At 39.3% G+C, this 17,923-nt stretch overlaps 1 protein-coding gene across 1 annotated transcript; it reads left to right on the top strand.

Moving 5' to 3' along the window:
* Positions 1-7,567: 7,567 nt before the first annotated feature.
* Positions 7,568-15,206, top strand: LOC140931108 (uncharacterized). Its single transcript, XM_073380857.1, has 2 exons — positions 7,568-7,621; positions 12,279-15,206. Exon 2 carries the CDS (start codon positions 12,344-12,346, stop codon positions 14,051-14,053), a length of 1,710 nt encoding a protein of 569 aa, XP_073236958.1. The 5' UTR covers positions 7,568-7,621; positions 12,279-12,343; the 3' UTR covers positions 14,054-15,206.
* The last annotated feature ends 2,717 nt before the right edge of the window (positions 15,207-17,923 follow it).

Consider the following 17,923-nt stretch of genomic DNA (forward strand, 5'->3'; position numbering starts at 1 on the left):
GACTAGTGTCACAGTTCTGACTTCCTGTTTGTACCAGAAAACAACCAACCAACCAGGAGATGGAATTAATTTTTTTATAACAAATTGAAATGTACAGTTAAGTAGAGTATGTTGGGCAACTGAAGATCAAAAACAAATGTGAACTTCCAGCAAAATAAACCATACTGAGTGACTCCACATAAAGTATAATAGTCATGATCAATAAATACAGTCAATCACTTTTTAATTTAAAAAGGGGGGGGAGAGGGTAGCATGATAACTTCCTCTATGGTATTTTGGCACCTCTACAGAGGACAGAGAGCCTGGCTTAGTCATACCCTAAGGCATAGGAAGAGAGACCACCTAGAAGACATGGAGTGGGAATGCTGGATATTGCAACAGATGGTAGCCCTTATGTGGTCAAACAGCAGGCCTTAGATTGAGAACTATAAAAAGGATCTGCCTACACACACACACACACACACACATACAAGGTAGACCTCTCTCACAAAAGTGAAGGGGCCCAGCTGTAGTTAAATTTCTGCTATTCCAGCAACAAGAAAGGAACCTGGTTAATAAGGACTCCAAAGAAACATACATAGGTTTCTCTATAATCAGGGGGTGTGTATTACGCAGGCTCCCATCAAAATAAACAGTGAAACCCGTATTTAGCAGAACACCCTATACTAGCAGGATCATTATTACAATTACTGCACTTCAAATCGGAAGCACCCCTGAAACTATTGTACACCAACTACTATAACCATACAACATATGCATTGTACACAAACTGATTATCTCTTTATGGTAACTGCATGCATATGTCCGGGACAAACACAGACTGGAGGACAGAGAGAGAGCAGCAACTGTCAGGCCACTTGCATTGGTGATTTCAACAACCACATTGCTTAACATCATTAATTTACAGATGAACACTCAAATTGACTTGGACTGTTCAACATGCAATACAGATTATTTTATAGACTACTTACTGTCACTTTGGAAAAGTGAACTTATCGATCAACTCGAACAAAACCAACAACGATAAAATGACTGAAAAACCAACTAAAATTTTTGCCTAAGGGCCTGTTTACATGGAAGTGGGGGACCCCAGGTTGGTGAGGAAACCCATTAAGGTGGGGTAATCCACCTGTCCATACAATCTCTTGTTTTAATTTGATCATGTTTACATGATAGGTGGGGTGACCCACCAAGGCTGGTATCCTAGTCTGCCAGGGTAACCTTCTCAGCTGGGGTCAAATTTTGCCATACAAATGTTTCAAGGTGGGTTAACCCGCCTAGTTGGGGTCGGATTCATGACACATCGAATTCAAGCAAAATTCACTTTGGCAGTGAATTTGCATCATTAAGAAAAGTACCAATAAAAAGCCACAGCAATGAAGGCTGCAGCAAGAGCAGCAAGTGAGTGTAGAAGAGCATTATTCGCCAAAACACGTGGTTTGCCAGCATTATTCTTGACCTTTCAATAATCTTGAGAAAGCGCACCCCAGAATGGTGGGGTTGTAAGATTGCATATAAAGGAGAGTTATTTTGTTACCCTACCTATGCAGGTTACCTCACCTACCTGAGGTCCCCCACTCCCATGTAAACAGGCCCTAACAATACATGTACAGTTGTATACTAAAAAGACTTTATTACTGCGATCAAAGATAGAAAGAAATACTCCTGTCCCATTAAGTCTTCGTACCCACTAACATCATGGCTTAACTGACAATTGACAAATATCATCTTAATAAAATGATTAATGGAGTCAATAACCACAATTTGATTAGGTTCAGTGATATTATTGAACATAATTAAACTCACCCAAAACTGATGAACTAACTGTTCAACGTAAAAGTTTGAGCATGGGCATAAAAAAAATTATATGGATTGACTTGTATTGACTCGCATGCACGAAATCAGCAATGAAGTTTTGTAAAGCACATAGAGTTGTTTGATGATTAAAGTCAACATGATTTTGATAGATCAAACAAAGTTTCATTGTTAAATTATATCAAAGATTACATGTTAGTTTATAGCTCTTTTAACAATGGAAACCCTTACTATCTGATTTCAGGGAAGTGAGAGTTTTGCAAAATGCTTCAACTGATAGACTGTTTTAATCTTGCCACTCTATTCTGATCAACATTTTCTGACAGTCTTGTCATCTTGCCTATATCATCTACAGTGTTTTGCCAAATATATGGGTTACAGTACAGCTCAAAAGAAAGTTAAAGCCTCTCACGAGATGCGAATTGTGTCGCAGGCTCAGGGCTGCAAATAACGGCCAGTCAACAGACAATGTCCGGCCTGATCGTGGACTTGACGGGTCAAACTCCAGTCTAGCCGGTCATTTTGACCGGCCATTTTTGGATACAAACACTTTATTTTCCATACAGTTGTCGCTTAATGCTCTATAACGCTGCAATGATTTCTTTTTTCTTTGGCGCTTTTTGCTGCTTTGCACTAAACCCTTCTAAGAAAAAGAACGCCGCAATAAATTAATTTCATGTCGTCATGTCATAATCTAACACAACAAAGTGAATAACAAACTGAGTTGGAAAGTAACGCAACGTTGCAAGTACTTTCGGCTTTGCTGTAATCAGCAATGTGACCTTCTTTGGGAATTCGAAGGAATTCAAGCAAATCGATTGCAATTCTCAACAGGTCGTCCTGTGTTTCTCTGGGAATAAATGTTAGCGCATGGATTAATAATAATTTCTTTTATGTGACATGAATCTCGTTTGCAGACTCGATTCCAGAATGGTCTGATAAAAATTTAAGCTACTCAAAAGCGAAGGTCGTCGTCTATCGCGGCGCTAGATTCTCGTTCTTGTAAACAACTTTATGTTGACATTTGAGCCCTTCGCAATAAAATGTTGTGCGATGACCCAAATTTATTTATTGACTTCTGATCATCGACACACCGTTTGTGGAACAAACTTCTCACCAATGCAAATCAACTTCTTTGCCGAAAATATCAGCGACGATTCTTCTTTGAGGAAGTGACTTTTGATCACGTGCCGGACAAGGAAAAAGATCAAGTTTCACCGATGTTCATTTCGGAACATCAATGTAAAACAAGCGCCTGCAGATTTTGTAAAATATCCAAATTTATTTGGTTTTTTTTTCGTAATTTCTAAAGTTTGCTGAACTGTATGTGTATTCCGTTTCCTGAACCTTGGGAGTTTGGAAAGGATTTATGCTTCACTTTTTACCTCTAGAGACTTCAGACACCGCCGTGCAATGATACTCAAGGTAGAACGTAACATTAAAACGCGCGAAAACCGCGGAAAGGAACTCTACAACGTGCGAATGCATTTTTCACCAATTTGCTGTCAAAAATGTGAACGTCAATGTAGTAATAACGATCTATTGCTAGCATAATTGGATATTCCTTAGGCAACAAAAAATTATTAGTATTCATTATTTGACCGGCCAGAATCGGGGTTTGTCCGGGCTAAAAAATATTTAGACTACGAGTAGTCCCCCATTTTTCCTCAGGGATAGTAGGGCGAGCGAAACGCGAGCGCGTGTGAAAATCACCCCACGCGAGAAAAGGCGACACGCGGCGGGGAGAGAGAAAAATGAGGCTCCCTGCCGCGTGTCGCCTTTTCTCGCGAGGGGTGATTTTCACGCGCGCTCGCGTTTCGCTCGCCCTACTATCCCTGAGGAAAAATGGGGGACTACTCGTAGTCTAAAAAATATTTGGCCGGTCATCATGACCTGCAACCTGCTCTCCGTTATTTTTAGCCCTGGGGCTACGCGACTCTCTTCACATGCTATGTGATTCCTCAGTAGTGGATCCAGGGGAGGGGTCTGAAGACGAAACTGACCCCCGAAGGGCTGAAAAAAGTTTTTTCTAGAGACCAGGCTCCCTCCTTATGTCAAGGTCTGGAGCCGTCACTGTTCCTGTGCACTACAGTAAAAACCCGCAACTAAGAACCTAAAAATTAAGAACCTGTTAGCCTTGGCAAACCAAACATCATGATCAAATGTAGAGTGGAATGTCAATTGCTAACAAATCAGAAAAGTCAGAAACTCCAATTAAGGTGGTTCAAACCTACTAATATGGATATTGGTTATGTTTTTGATTTGCGTTTTTTAGAATGAAAGATTCAACCTTTCAGATAGGAGATAGTCTGTTGGCAGCCTTTCTCTATTTGTGTGTCAACTTTCACAAATGTGTTAGCATAGCATTTTAAGGTTAAATTTGACCAGCATTTTGTGCAGTGAGTTCTATGGTCACGATTGCCTTCAAAGTTGCAGACGTAAAACTAGAGAGCTCTAAGGCTTATTTGCTGAAGTGTGGGAAAAATCTGTCATGGGATTTCGAAGTTATTTACATTTTTCATAAAAATGCGGTTTTAAATATATGCTGATATCTCAAAGGTTCTTATACCTACAAGAAAATAAATAACATTTTCTTAAAGTTCCATTATTGTTTATTAAGGATGCCAAAAATCATAGAAATAAGTTGAATCTTTCATTCTGAAAAACGCAAATCCCCACCTTAAACAGTGGGCCACCTTAAAAAGTGTTGACAAGTTAAAGGATAGCTTCTCGAAAGAAACTTAACCAAACATCTAACACCCATTTACCTCAGTCTTTGAAGTAACGCTACAAGAAAATTTTGGTTTGTTTCTCGCCGAATGTGTCATCAAATGCCAAAAATTGCTGCATCAATAATTCTCGCGCTACGCGATTTTCGTCACGCAGGAAAAGAGACGCATCTGGTAACTTACTTTTGAGTGGTACTGTAAATTTGTTGTCTTTCTGATCGCCTTCCACTTTTTTAGTCAGCGTTCGACTTATATTGCCGTACTTTTCTCAACCACAATTATACATATCCTTTTCATATTTTGATGGCATGTCGATCAAAATGTATCTTACCCTACCAAGTAACGTAATGTGCTTGAAAGCATAAAATATAAAACCATCTTACTAATTTTAACTCTTTTATACCTGGAAAATTTCTGAAAATTTGCTCAAAATCACGCAGTTTATAAATGTGCGTCTATTCTTTGGTCCACTTCATTTCAAGTCATCAGTGTGGTCAGTACTGAATCAGCATATCACTATCACAACTAACCTACCCATAATGTATGTAAGATTGCCTTACCTTTAGTAATAAGACCCTGCCGTTGTAATCAAATAACACGAGGGAAAATTAGATGAAACCAAAAGCTGAAGGATTGATGCGATGGCCGCCATCTTAATTTCACATTGTGAGAGAAATCTGGGGAGAGTTAAAAAACCCGTGGGGACTGGGGACCCAAGCTTCTTTGTTTGCTTGTGTTAGCAGACAAAACTCCAACTGCAATATTTATGCCAATGCCGTCAATGAGATCCAATGAGTTGTTCCAATTCGGTTGGCAGATTTTATATAAACCATAAAGTATTAAAATAATTTTAGCTACAATGTATTTTGCCTCCCCCGCATACGTTCTTAAGGGACTTTTAGGGCCTGTTTACATAGATTGGGGACCCCGGTCTAGTGGGGTTGGTTTCTTTTGTTTTCACGCTCTGGGGGACACAAAACAAAAGAAACCTACCCCACTAGACCGGGGTCCCCCACTCCATGTAAACAGGGTCTAACAACAACACCAAGTGTAGCCTGTGCCAGGCTCTCAGATATTACTGAACGACTTTCCACCACCATCTCGGAGCCTGGAACAGGCTACACTAAGTGGTAACGTTGCGAGTATGCGAGAGCCGCTGGACGGAAGTTTTTGGTGGTATTGGATCGCAGCGAAAGCAGCAAAGAAAAATGGCGCCTCTTTTAAAAATCGTAAACCTGAAGCGACTAAATACAGGAATGGCTCCGACCTGTAATTGGAGGATAAAAATAGTTAGTAAATAATAAGTTAAAGGTTAACTTTCAGCCATGCGTCACACTGGACAACGATATCACTAACGTCGTTGTGATGTGTGACTTCTGTTTCGTCTTACGCAGGGAAATTAAGAAGAAAGAAGGCGATGCATGAACCTTAAAATTTCACTTACATCGGCAGAATCTTTTTCCAGTGTTAAACAGTACCAACAGAGGAGGGAAAATAGTCACAGCGTTAGCGAACAGCGTTCAGTTCGGACTCAAACACTCGGAGCTATTCCTGTATTTAAACCGCTGACGGGTCAATGTACAGGAATGGCTCCGAACTGCATAAAGAGAGACTTGTCACATGATGGTGTGTGGTGTGGGAGGGGGGGGGGGGGGTGGGTTGGGATCTGGGCGATGGATGACCAGATAAATAGAAAAACCAAAGAGCTTCACCGAAAAAAACTTTTGGAATTTAAGAATGAAGTTATTAAAGCAAATTTAACCATGAGCACAATAATATTCATCAACTAGTGGCCAGTTTTGCATTGAGTCTACTGTTTGCCTTATAAATTATTTGTGTATTAGCTGAGTCATGTGACCTTTCTTACTTACTTAATTAACCTGTATAGGTCGTACAGGCGTTCATCAGAGTAAAGAAAAGAAAGTGATTTATCATAAACCGGGAAAAAAAGTCAGAGTGTGGCGGTGTATTTTGTGTCTTGACCTAGTTTTGCCTGGTGATGCAAATCATGGCAAAACAGTGGCTTTTCTTGACTGAGTTAGGTTTGTTTTGAGGAGGGACCATATATAGGTATGTGCCACCCCAAAGAAACGGGTTATTGAGCCGTTTTGGCCTGAAAACGGTTATAGACTTTGCCCACCAGTAAAGGCAGAAGAAATGCATACAAGCCTAAAAAAAGCATGTTCACGTGGCGAACCCCCCTAGAAAATGCTTTCATTCCCCTCACCCCCCATCCCTATCCTATGCACTGAGGCGGGCACCTCACTACTTAGGTTGAGTTTATCAATCAATCAATAATGTCCACTAAGATAGCTGTGAGAAGTTTTCAATGTAGGCCTTATATATCATGGGCGCAAGCAAGTTATTTTTACTTCGATAAATTGATTCGTTCAAGTTTTGTCGGATGAAAAACAACCCGGTACAAAAACTTTAAAACAGATCATTTAAAAACAACCCCGTATTGCTAATTCGGCACCAGCGACATTCAGATAAGTAATCAGTACAGATCAAGCAAGTCTAGTTCCTTTATCGAGTTTTTTAATTGAGTTGGTTTTGCATTTTTTTTTTCCGTGAAGCTCTTTGGTTTTTTTATTTGTATCATCTGGTCATGATCGCCCGGACCCCACCCCCACCCCCACCCCCCCTCCCACACCACACACCATCATGTGACAAGTCTCTCTTTATGCAGATCGGAGCCATTCCTGTACATCGACCCGTCAGCGGTTTAAATACAGGAATAGCTCCGAGTGTTTGAGTCCGAACTGAACGCTGTTCGCCAACGCTGTGACAATTTCCCATCTCTGTTGGTACTGTTTAACACTAGAAAAAGGTTCTGCCGATGTAAGTGAAATTTTAAGGTTCATACATCGACTTCTTGCTTCTTTCCCTGCGTAAGACGAAACAGAAGTGACACATCACAACGACGTTACTGATATCGTTGTCCAGTGTGACGCGTGGCTGAAAGTTAAGCTTTAACTTATTAATTACTAACTATTTTTATCCTCCAATTACAGGTCGGAGCCATTTCATCTTTCTTCGTATGATTTGATCAAAGCGGCAAGATCTTTTTACTAAAGGTAAGACAGGATTTCAATACCTTAAAAATACGTTCAGTTGCTTAAGTCAAATGATAGCGAATAGCTACCGTCGGATGAATACGCATACCGCTGATGCTTGGAAGTGTCTGGATACCCGGCTGCCGGGAACTGTTTTCAAAAAACTAGATACCCGGAAGTCGGAATAGCTGGTTTAATTCCTCTAAGAACATAAGATATTTGTTTAGGAATCTCAAAAGATTGTAAATATTGCGTTGGGTTAAAAGTAGAAGCGACTGTTGGGTTTGGGCATAGAGTGAAATCTCAATGTTTTCGACACTTAGAAAACATTCAAGTTCTCACACACTGAGTGAACTCCCGATAAATATCCACAGAAATCTAGGAAACCTCAACAGCGTATTTAGTGATTGTTTAGAAATGCCAAGCGATTCTAAATAAAGGCTCGTATTGTTGTGGACAAATTCTCCGAGCTTGTATATGCATATAAATTCTTTGGAATCTTGACTCACGGGTACGGTTTTCAAAATACTAGATGCCCGGCAGTCGGAAATTCTCACTGTACTTTCACGAAAACCTTTTCTCGGCATCTGCTGAGTCTACTCGATTTCTATGTAAATTGTAAAGAGTCTATAGTCTTACCGGATATCCTCTAGAAATGTTCCTCTGAGAGTTACAAAGAATCTTAAGTCTGTAGACTTGGCGGAAGAGTGCCGTTAAACCTCCAGTGTAGCACTTCAGTTGTGTGATGCAAATACTACACTGTGTCGAAACTAATAAAGATTTCACTATATGCCCAGGCTCGACAGTTACCTTTACTTCAAGCCCAAAGCAGTGTTTGAAATCACTTGTTTTTTCTTAACAACTACCTGATGTTATTACACAAATTAAATGAGATATTTCTTGCAAATTGGACGTAAATTTCTAACTGCCTTGAATCTAGTATTTTGAAAACCGAACCCGTGAGTCAAGACTCTAAAGAATATGCTAAATGCAAGCTTGGAGAATTTGTCCACAACAAAATAATTATACAAAACCTTAATTTAGAATCACTTGGCATTTCTGAACAAACACTAAATACTCTGGTGAGGTTTCGTTGACAATTTCTATGGATATATTCATCGGGAGTTCACTCAGTGTGAGAGAACTTTACGTAATAGTCAAATACATTAAGATTTCACTCCATGCCCAAACTCAACAGTCGCTTCTACTTTTAACCCAAGGCAATCTTTACAATCACTTGAGATTTCTAAACAAATATCTTGTGTTGTAAGAGGAATTAAATGAGCTATTCCGACAAAATTGTTCAGAATTTCTCACTGCCATGTATCTAGTTTTTTGAAAACAGTTCCCAGCTGCCGGGTATCTAGACACAGTGAATTTTTTAAAGTACATGAAAGCCAGTGGCTATTTGTACGAGACCAGTACACTGAATTGTATTTTCTATTTATAAGGGGTTAAGGTATCATCCACCCTCAAGCACCCTCCTCGCGTTGATCGGCGCTAGCGCTTTTGCTTTTAACAAATACCCCCATAAACCTTGCATTTTCTGAAAGCTTAATAGTTCCAGATTATTGCTTATTTCTTTCAAAAAATCAAAATATTAACGCGATTTAGAAATGAGAAGCTTTTTGTGAAAGTGGGTGTCACTGTAAATTTAAGTCCAGTCCAGCCAAAAATTAACGGAAGAAGCCAATTAAGAACGCATTTGCTTCTTAATATGTTTGACTAAAAAACCGTGTCTCAGATTTTTTGTGTAGTGTGTTTGTTCTGTTGTTATAAGCAGGTGAAGTGAGGGATAGCAAATCATTAGCACTACCTGTGAAAAAAATGCTCTAACTCAAAAACGAAAAAAGAAATCAAAATTCACAGACACAGTTTTTCAGAAAAACTTTTTGACAGTAAGTTGGCTAAATTTCAGGGTGTTACGAAAACTAAGACCCTCGAAAACTAAGACCTAAGACCTAAGACCCGTCTTAGTTTTCAAGATTACGAAAACCAAGACCCCCTAAAATCGAATCCGTCGAAATGTAAAGTCAAATTGTAACCGAAATAGGTCTCATCTGTCAAATTATATCATGTTCGATCCTTTCCACCGAGTTTTAGGTCAAATTTAACGGTAAATTTAGGGGTCTTGGTTTTCAGTAATTTCGAAAACTAAGACCCCTCTTAGTTTTCGTAATTACGAAAACTAAGACCCCCACCAAAACAATCTCTAAAATTTCTACAAAGTCGAATTACGACCGTTTGAAGACTATAATCCGTAAGACAAACAAAAACTATTATTATACGCGTGCTGATCTACGATCCGCTAACAATTTGAAGACTCGCTTTAAAAAGAGGACCAAAGCCATATACTTCCTACCTATTTATTGTACACTGAAAATATGCCTTACCCCTATTGGTCTTTAATTTTGTTGTTTATCCTTTAAATCATAAAATTGGCTTTCCACTGGAGATGGATGTTTTTCTTCGTGTCTCTGTGATCGAAATTGCGTTACCAATTTGTTTTATTTTTTGTTCATGGATAGCTTTTAGGTAGATAAGAAACCTAAGGTAGATTGTTCCTACCAAAAGCGTTTTATTTGTGAGAAAAATGAGACGATCGGTTTTCGATATGGGAGCTGTCTCAGACTGCCCTAATTTTTAACCTGAAATTCACTAACATTAAATTTCCTCGCATTCGCAAAGGAAGCCGCATGGAGAAATTTGGACACTTTCCATGCAAAAAAATTTTTCTTCTTGCACTAAAAGATACTTTCATGGCAACAGCGAAGCTCGTCGAACTGAAATAATTCAAAAAATGAGGGATAAGTTTTCAGGATATCAAAAACTTAAGCAGTTTGGCAGTCACTGCTCTCTCTCTCTGTCCTCCAGTCTATGTTTGTCCCTGACATTTGCATGCAGTCACGAAAAAGAGATAATCAGTTTGGATACAATGCATATGTTGTATGGTTATAGTAGTTAGTGTATAATAGTTTCAAAGGTGCCTCAGATCTGAAGTGCAGTAATTGTCATAATGATACTGCTACTATAGGGTGTTCTGCTAAATACGGGTTTCACTGTTTATTATGATGGGAGTCTGCGTAATACACACCCCCTGATTATAGAGAAACCTATGTATGGTTCTTTGGAGTCCTTATTAACGAGGTTCCTCTCTTGTTGCTTAGACTGTTCACAGTCCCCTATTTTTTTGTCGGATCGTTTAGATATACTGCGTCTTACCGTCACGGCTATCTTGATTTTCAAATGTACCGAGGGGGCGGGCGTCGTGGATTATAGCTCTGGGGGAAGAGGGGGGGAGAAAAATAGAGGGACTGTAATAACAACACTGCAGCTCGCATTGACGGAGCGCGTTGTACCACCAACGCAGGCGTTTGATTGGTCATTAGACAATAGATGTTAATTTGCGTTGACAACGGGTTTAGTTTAAGTTGCCGACACTGACAAATCGATGCTTCCATAGAACGTATGCTTTCATACCATAAGGCACATCTTGCACAAACACAGGAAGGACTTTTGGTATTTTGATTAGGAAAAAGTTTTCTTGTGGATGTTTGCCGATTTTATTTCGAGGAATGGCCCAGGAACATTATAAAATCACTGTTTCAAAAGGAGATATTTGTAAACACGCGTAACGGATGCTAAATGTGTCTGGCATGTTTTTCATCACCAGCGGAGTTTCTTAATTAATTAATGGTAAAAGGCGTGAAATTTCTTTCACGCCTCCTGAACGCTAGCTGTAGTTTATGTTATTACAGTCCCTCTATTTTTCTTGCTTCCTCCCAAACCGACCCCGCCCCCTAAGTAGTTTTGACACTCGTACAAGATGGCAGCCCATAACGCAAAGCGCTCGATCTCGATGATCTTACGGAAAAATAGAGGACTGTGAACAGTCTACTTGTTGCTGGAATTGCATAAATTTAACTACAGCCAGGCCCCTTCACTTTTCTGAGAGAGGTCTGCCTTATGTGTGTGTGTGTGTGTTTCCTGCCAACAGGCAGGTCCTTCCGTATAGTTCTCAATCTAAGGCAGCCTTTTGACCACTAAATAAGGGCCACGATCCTTTACTCTATCCAGCATTCCCACTCAAGTTCTTCCAGGTGGCCTCTCTTCCCTCAAAAGCTAATGGGACAAGATCACCATGGAATAGGGTATGACCAAGCCAGACTCTCTGTCCTCTGTAGAGGTGCCCAAATACTGTAATTAGAGAAAGTTATCATCCCTCCTCTCCAGCCCCACTTTATTCTTCACACAAAATTAAAAAGTGATTGACTGTATTTATTGATCATGACTATAATACTTTATGTGGAGTCATTCAGTATGGTTTATTCAAGTGCTGGAAGTTCAGATTTGATTTTATCTTCAGTTGCATGACATCCCACCTCATTTGTACGAACATTTCTACTTTACATTTTAATTTGTTATAAAAAAAAAATAATTCCGTCGCCTGATTGGTTGGTTGTTTAATGGTCCAAACAGGAAGTTGGAACTGTGACACTAGTCTGTTTCTTCCTTCTGCTATTGGTGATGGGTTTCGCTACATTAAGTAACCCTCCCTCTCAGTATATCCCCCCACCCAGCCAACCTCAAGCTTTCTTGAAATCAAAAACCCAAGGGAGTATAATTAGTCTTTATCAGCAATAATTATTCTAAGTGTGTGTTATTTTACAAACAACAGGGGACTCCCAGATCTGAATACAAAGTCAGCCCTAACCATAACACCTTAAAAGAGGAACAAGCTCAATGTCCTTTGAGTGCCAGCAGTACGGCAAGCGTTTTAGCCAAGCAGGACACCTAAGGACTCATGAAACAGTCCACACTGGGGAAAAGCCTTTTGAATGTAAACAGTGTGGCAAGTGTTTTAGTCAAGCAGGAAACCTAAGGAATCATGAAAGAGTTCACACTGGGGAAAAGCCTTTCGAATGTAGAGAGTGTGGCAAGTGCTTTAGCGTAGCAGGACACTTAACTTGTCATAAGAGAGTTCATACTGGGGAGAAGCCTTTTGAATGTAAACAGTGTGGCAAGTGTTTTAGTCAAGTAGGAAACCTAAGGCATCATGAAAGAGTTCACACTGGGGAAAAGCCTTACAAGTGTAAACAGTGTGGCAAGTGTTTTAGTCGAGCAGGAGACCTAACGAGTCATGGAAGAGTTCACACTGGGGAAAAGCCTTATGAATGTAAACAGTGTGGCAAATGTTTTAGTCAACCGGGAACCCTAAAGATTCATGGAAGACTTCACACTGGGGAAAAGCCTTATGAGTGCAAACAGTGTGGCAAGTGTTTTAATGAAGTAGGAAACCTAAGGAAACATGAAAGACTTCACACTGGACAAAAGCCTTATGAATGTAAACAGTGTGGCAAATGTTTTAGTCAAGCAAGAGGCCTAAAGATTCATGGAAGAGTTCATACTGGGGAAAAGCCTTATGAATGTAAACAGTGTGGCAAATGTTTTACTCAGACAGGGAGCCTAAAGAGTCATGGAAGACTTCACACTGGGGAAAAGCCTTATGAGTGCAAACAGTGTGGCAAGTGTTTTAATGAAGTAGGACACCTAAGGGGTCATGAAAGAGTTCACACTGGGGAAAAGCCTTATGAATGTAAACAGTGTGGCAAATGTTTTAGTCACACAGGGAGCCTAAAGATTCATGGAAGACTTCACACTGGGGAAAAGCCTTATGAGTGCAAACAGTGTGGCAAGTGTTTTAATGAAGTAGGAAACCTAAGGTTTCATGAAAGAGTTCACACTGGGGAAAAGCCTTACGAATGTAAACAGTGTGGAAAGTGTTTTAGCAGATCATACCTACTAAGGCGTCATGAAAGAGTTCACAGTGGGGAAAAGCCTTACAAATGTAAGCAGTGTGGGAAGTGTTTTAGACTCGCAGGACGCCTAAGGATTCATGAAAGAGTTCACACTGGGAAAAAGCCTTACGAATGTAAGCAGTGTGGCAAGTGTTTTAGTCAAGCAGGACACCTTACTGGACATAAAAGAGTTCACACTGGGGAAAAGCCTTATGAATGTAAACAGTGTGGCAAGTGCTTTAGTGTGGCAGGAAACCTAAGGACTCATGAAAGAGTTCACACTGGGGAAAAGCCTTTCGAATGTAAACACTGTAGCAAGTGTTTTAGCCAACTAACTAACCTGAGGAACCATGAAAGAATCCACACTCTATTAAAGGCGCGTAAATTTTCCAAGAAGAACAAAAGTCTGTCTAAACGTTTGGAATCATGTAAACGGAGTAGAACAGGAGGAAAAAACGTTAACTTTAGGGCCACAGACTTTACAAACAACCTGCGAACATACAGAGAGACTGGAAACAGTGGCGTAGTAGACCCACAGTCAGTCATTAATGAGAAACACAGCTGTTGGATTTGTCAAGAGGAGATGAGTAGTGAGGCTCTTCTTCTTCAACACTATGAACATCATATGACCTATGTTTGTGAAGACGATTCATAAAGTTAAAATGCGTTTCAGTTCTTGTAAGTTTTTCTACTTTTGGTTTCTTTCGGTTCTTTGAAAACATTTTCTGGTTTCAACTGTAAACGTTTGGTGTTGTTTAAAGCTTGTTACTTTTATACCTGCGATTCATTTCATGCCTACGTTTATCAGGTACTATACGTGTGAACGATGAAAGAACAGCTTCTGTGTTAGTTATCAAGAAAAAAACCCAGGTTTTAGCCTCACCTACAGCGGATTATAAGTGGTTTGTCTTCTTCATACCATTTACGGTAATTGATATAATAACTGAAGAGTTTCTGAAATCACAGCTGTGAGAACATTGATAATAAAAACAGCACTATAGCATATGGACGAAAATGCAAAAAGCATTCCTTAAGAAATCTTAATCCATGATTCGTCAAGCGAGAAGTCATAACTGGATGCCTTTGGAGAATTTCCATTGGTATTTAATTTAACAAATTGGCAATTTTTGTATAGTCTGTACTCTTAAAGTTATCGATCCTGAGAATGATGTCAAGGTGTTCAAAACGCTAATGGAGCCACCAGCCGTCACGAGAAGTTTGACTGCAAGGTTTTGAACATTTTGATGTCATTTCTATGAAAAGTTGTTCTCGTTTTGTGTGGGTTTGTTTGTTTTTTTTTACAATAACATTGACAGTTTTTGACGTCCATTTTCTTGGAAGTTTCTCGGAAAGTGGCACGCGCAAGAAAGAGAAAAACTAATCACGCCACCATCACGCCATTTCAGTTTTTCCCTCTTGCAAACAGCTCAGCTGAACCATGGATAACAGAAGAAAATAGAAGTGCACCTTCTATTTTTCTTTGGGAGCAGTGTTTATGTTTATTTCAGAGGTGATTTACAGTATTCCCTATCCATATCATTAACCCTACAATACAAAAACTTAAACTTTGTTTCATCCTAAAAATAGGTCAGTATTTGTATAGGTAATAGCATGATTTGTTTTTATTTTAGAGATATTTGGCATAAATACTACGGGTGATATTTCGAAATTGTTATACGTAATTTCACGAGTTGTTAGGCAAGTGAAATTTGAGACAATTTTGAGATATCACGAGTGGCATTTATGCCAAATATCACGTACAAATCATGCTATTATTTGTTTATACTACTACCCGCAATAGTTTTGTAATTTTCACCGTTGGGCTGCCCTACTATAAAAGTGATTTAATAAGTGTGATTTAATGCATTTTCATATGACCATTACAATATTACTCCCACTTTGACACTAGCACAAGTTAAAGCGGAAAACAATTCTTGCCCTTGTTCACCTTTGCACTTGCTGGACTGCCATTCCTGTTTGAAGTACAGACAACACTGGACATGAAATCCCTGTATTTGATTCCTTACATTGGCATCCACATAGGATTTAGCTTGATCACATACAATGTATTTGTACGCTTACAAAAATCATAAATGTTATTATTCCTTTTCTATCCAAAAGATTTCTTTCCTTCTTGAATATAAATTCGTATCCATGACACTTTAGAAATCCTGAATATCTAAAGGGGTATCGCTAGTTGTGGGCAACAACTAAATGCCACAGGGGTAACTTTTCACTCTGCGATAGAAATAGATCTTTTGATACTCTGGGTCTCATATATTCAGTGTTTGTGCACATGAATTTAGGAGCACTTGGCTTGCCAATGTCGGTTTGGCTGTGTATACACTGTAGTAGTGTATATAGTCATATATCATAGGCTGCACAAGTTGCAATTTATGTAAAATTGCCCCTGAAACAAGCTCATTGATGCTCCTGGTGTCACAAGATGACAAGTTATGAAAAATTTCATTTGCCTTTTGCCTGTTGCAGAAGCTCCCTGTGAGATGCTCAGCACTAAACCTTGTTGATTCAGGTGATAGTCATTGAGGAAGACTGCATCGTCACATTTAAACCAGTCGCACTTTTCACTCAAGCCATAGCAGAGCTGGTACAAAATGGTTACTATCCGTTTTTTATTTAATTCTATGCTGTCTGCAGAATGTGAAGGGGCTGTCACTCCATCCTGAACTGCATCAAATAGCCTTCGTGCCCCAGAAGACACACAGACAAGCTTTAATATTTTAATGAGTCATACATTGCCTCACTTGAAGCTACCATAAACTCAGACTTTATAAATATCAGGCTTTAAGATCCTTAAGTTCTCCTCATGTTGAAATTGAATGAAAAGGAAAAGTTAGAGCTAATTTTCTCTCATTTTCAATTTTTTAATCTTCAAATCATAAGAACTTGGCCGCAAAAAGATATGGGTTAGTCAAGGGAGCTAAGCCTTATTAGCTATATATTAATTAAAATAATTAACACATGTGCAGTAGAACATACCAACAACAAAATTTATGAAAAGCAAAAATGAGTGCAAGCATGGAAGTACCAGAGGCAGAAAATTCACTTCACTATCCCAGAGAGAAAATGCAGTTTTAGATACGACTATGATCTTTACTATTTTGAGTATTTTCACATATATTGCATATTTGCAATTTTCTAGTATGTAGAAGTGTGAGGAGCAAAGGGAAGGATTTTTCATGGTTAGGGTTACGTCAATAAAACACATCTGTAATATGAAACATCTTGTACCACACTCCTGTTTTGGCTCATCTAATTCTTTATTTTAGAAGTATAAGGGGCATCTTGGAGTCAAGAGCCTCCATATTACAAAGTTCTGCCTACACCCCTGAATAAGTTAAGGCATCACATAGATTTAATAGATGTCATTTCTAGAGTTTGGGTCTTTAGTTTTATATCATCTAGTCAAAAAAGGAAACATACAATTTCATAGCCCTGGGTGGGATATCTTTGAAATTTCATCAGTCGCAGAATTAGGGCACTGCACCTGCTTTGGCCACTGGTAGTTAGGATGGGTATCTCTGAAAAGTAATCACTGGCAGAATCACTGCACTAAGGTTGCACATCTCTGAAAAACAGGGCGTTCCTGAACCATAACTGACGTGAAATCGTATTATTGCAAGGAGATTGTCGCAAGAACTGCAGTTATGACTATATAAACAGACTAGCATTTAGAATTTTTTTCACAGCGTTTAATTCAAATCGTAAGCGTCGAACGTTTTGTACTCGGTCACAACTTACATGAAGAGATTTCTTCTCAGTTATCCAGTGTTTAATAGAGGAGTTTTGCAGCTGCTACACAGAACCCCATCGACGCGTCCGCGCGCAAGCCAAAGCACGAAACAATAATCACTCATGGACCACAAACCGCGCAAAATTGTGAATGATCTGCGACTTATTAGCCTTGAGACCAATCTCGTATATTTCAAAGAAGACTTTGTCTTATCTGCACTCCACAAAGATAGAACAGATGACTAAGACGATGGTAATTTTTAGTTTTAATACCTAGCAGCTAAATACAGGAATTGCACCGACCTGTGATTGGAAGATAAAAATAGTATGTCGGTGGCGATGACGTGACAATTCGTCACGTTAGCCGTTTCAAGAGTAATGGTTTTTACACGAAAAAGACAGTCCACAGGAAAATACAATATAATATTAAATATTTCTTAAAGACAAACAGTGCAGTATTCTTTTGAATTCGGCTGACTCGCTAAGAGTCAATGTCTTATGGAAGTTGAAGTTCAACTATCGCAAATCGGATAACTTCACTGAGTGATTCTGAGATGAAACCTTTTGTCTGCATCCACATTGATCTTAGATTTTACCACTTACATATTGAAGAAAAGCCCTAGACAGAGCTTCAATGTCCACGTACACCCGACTGAACCTCGGTGCGATTCCTGCAGATACCGCTGTTCATACTAAATGCAAGATGCCGGCCATCTCGCTGTGATCTTTTCCTGGTTTCATCTTTTTTTATACAGCTTATCGGCTCTTGTCA

The sequence above is a fragment of the Porites lutea genome, chromosome 3 (genome assembly GCF_958299795.1).
Source record: "Porites lutea chromosome 3, jaPorLute2.1, whole genome shotgun sequence".
Classification (NCBI taxonomy): Eukaryota; Metazoa; Cnidaria; class Anthozoa; order Scleractinia; family Poritidae; genus Porites; species Porites lutea.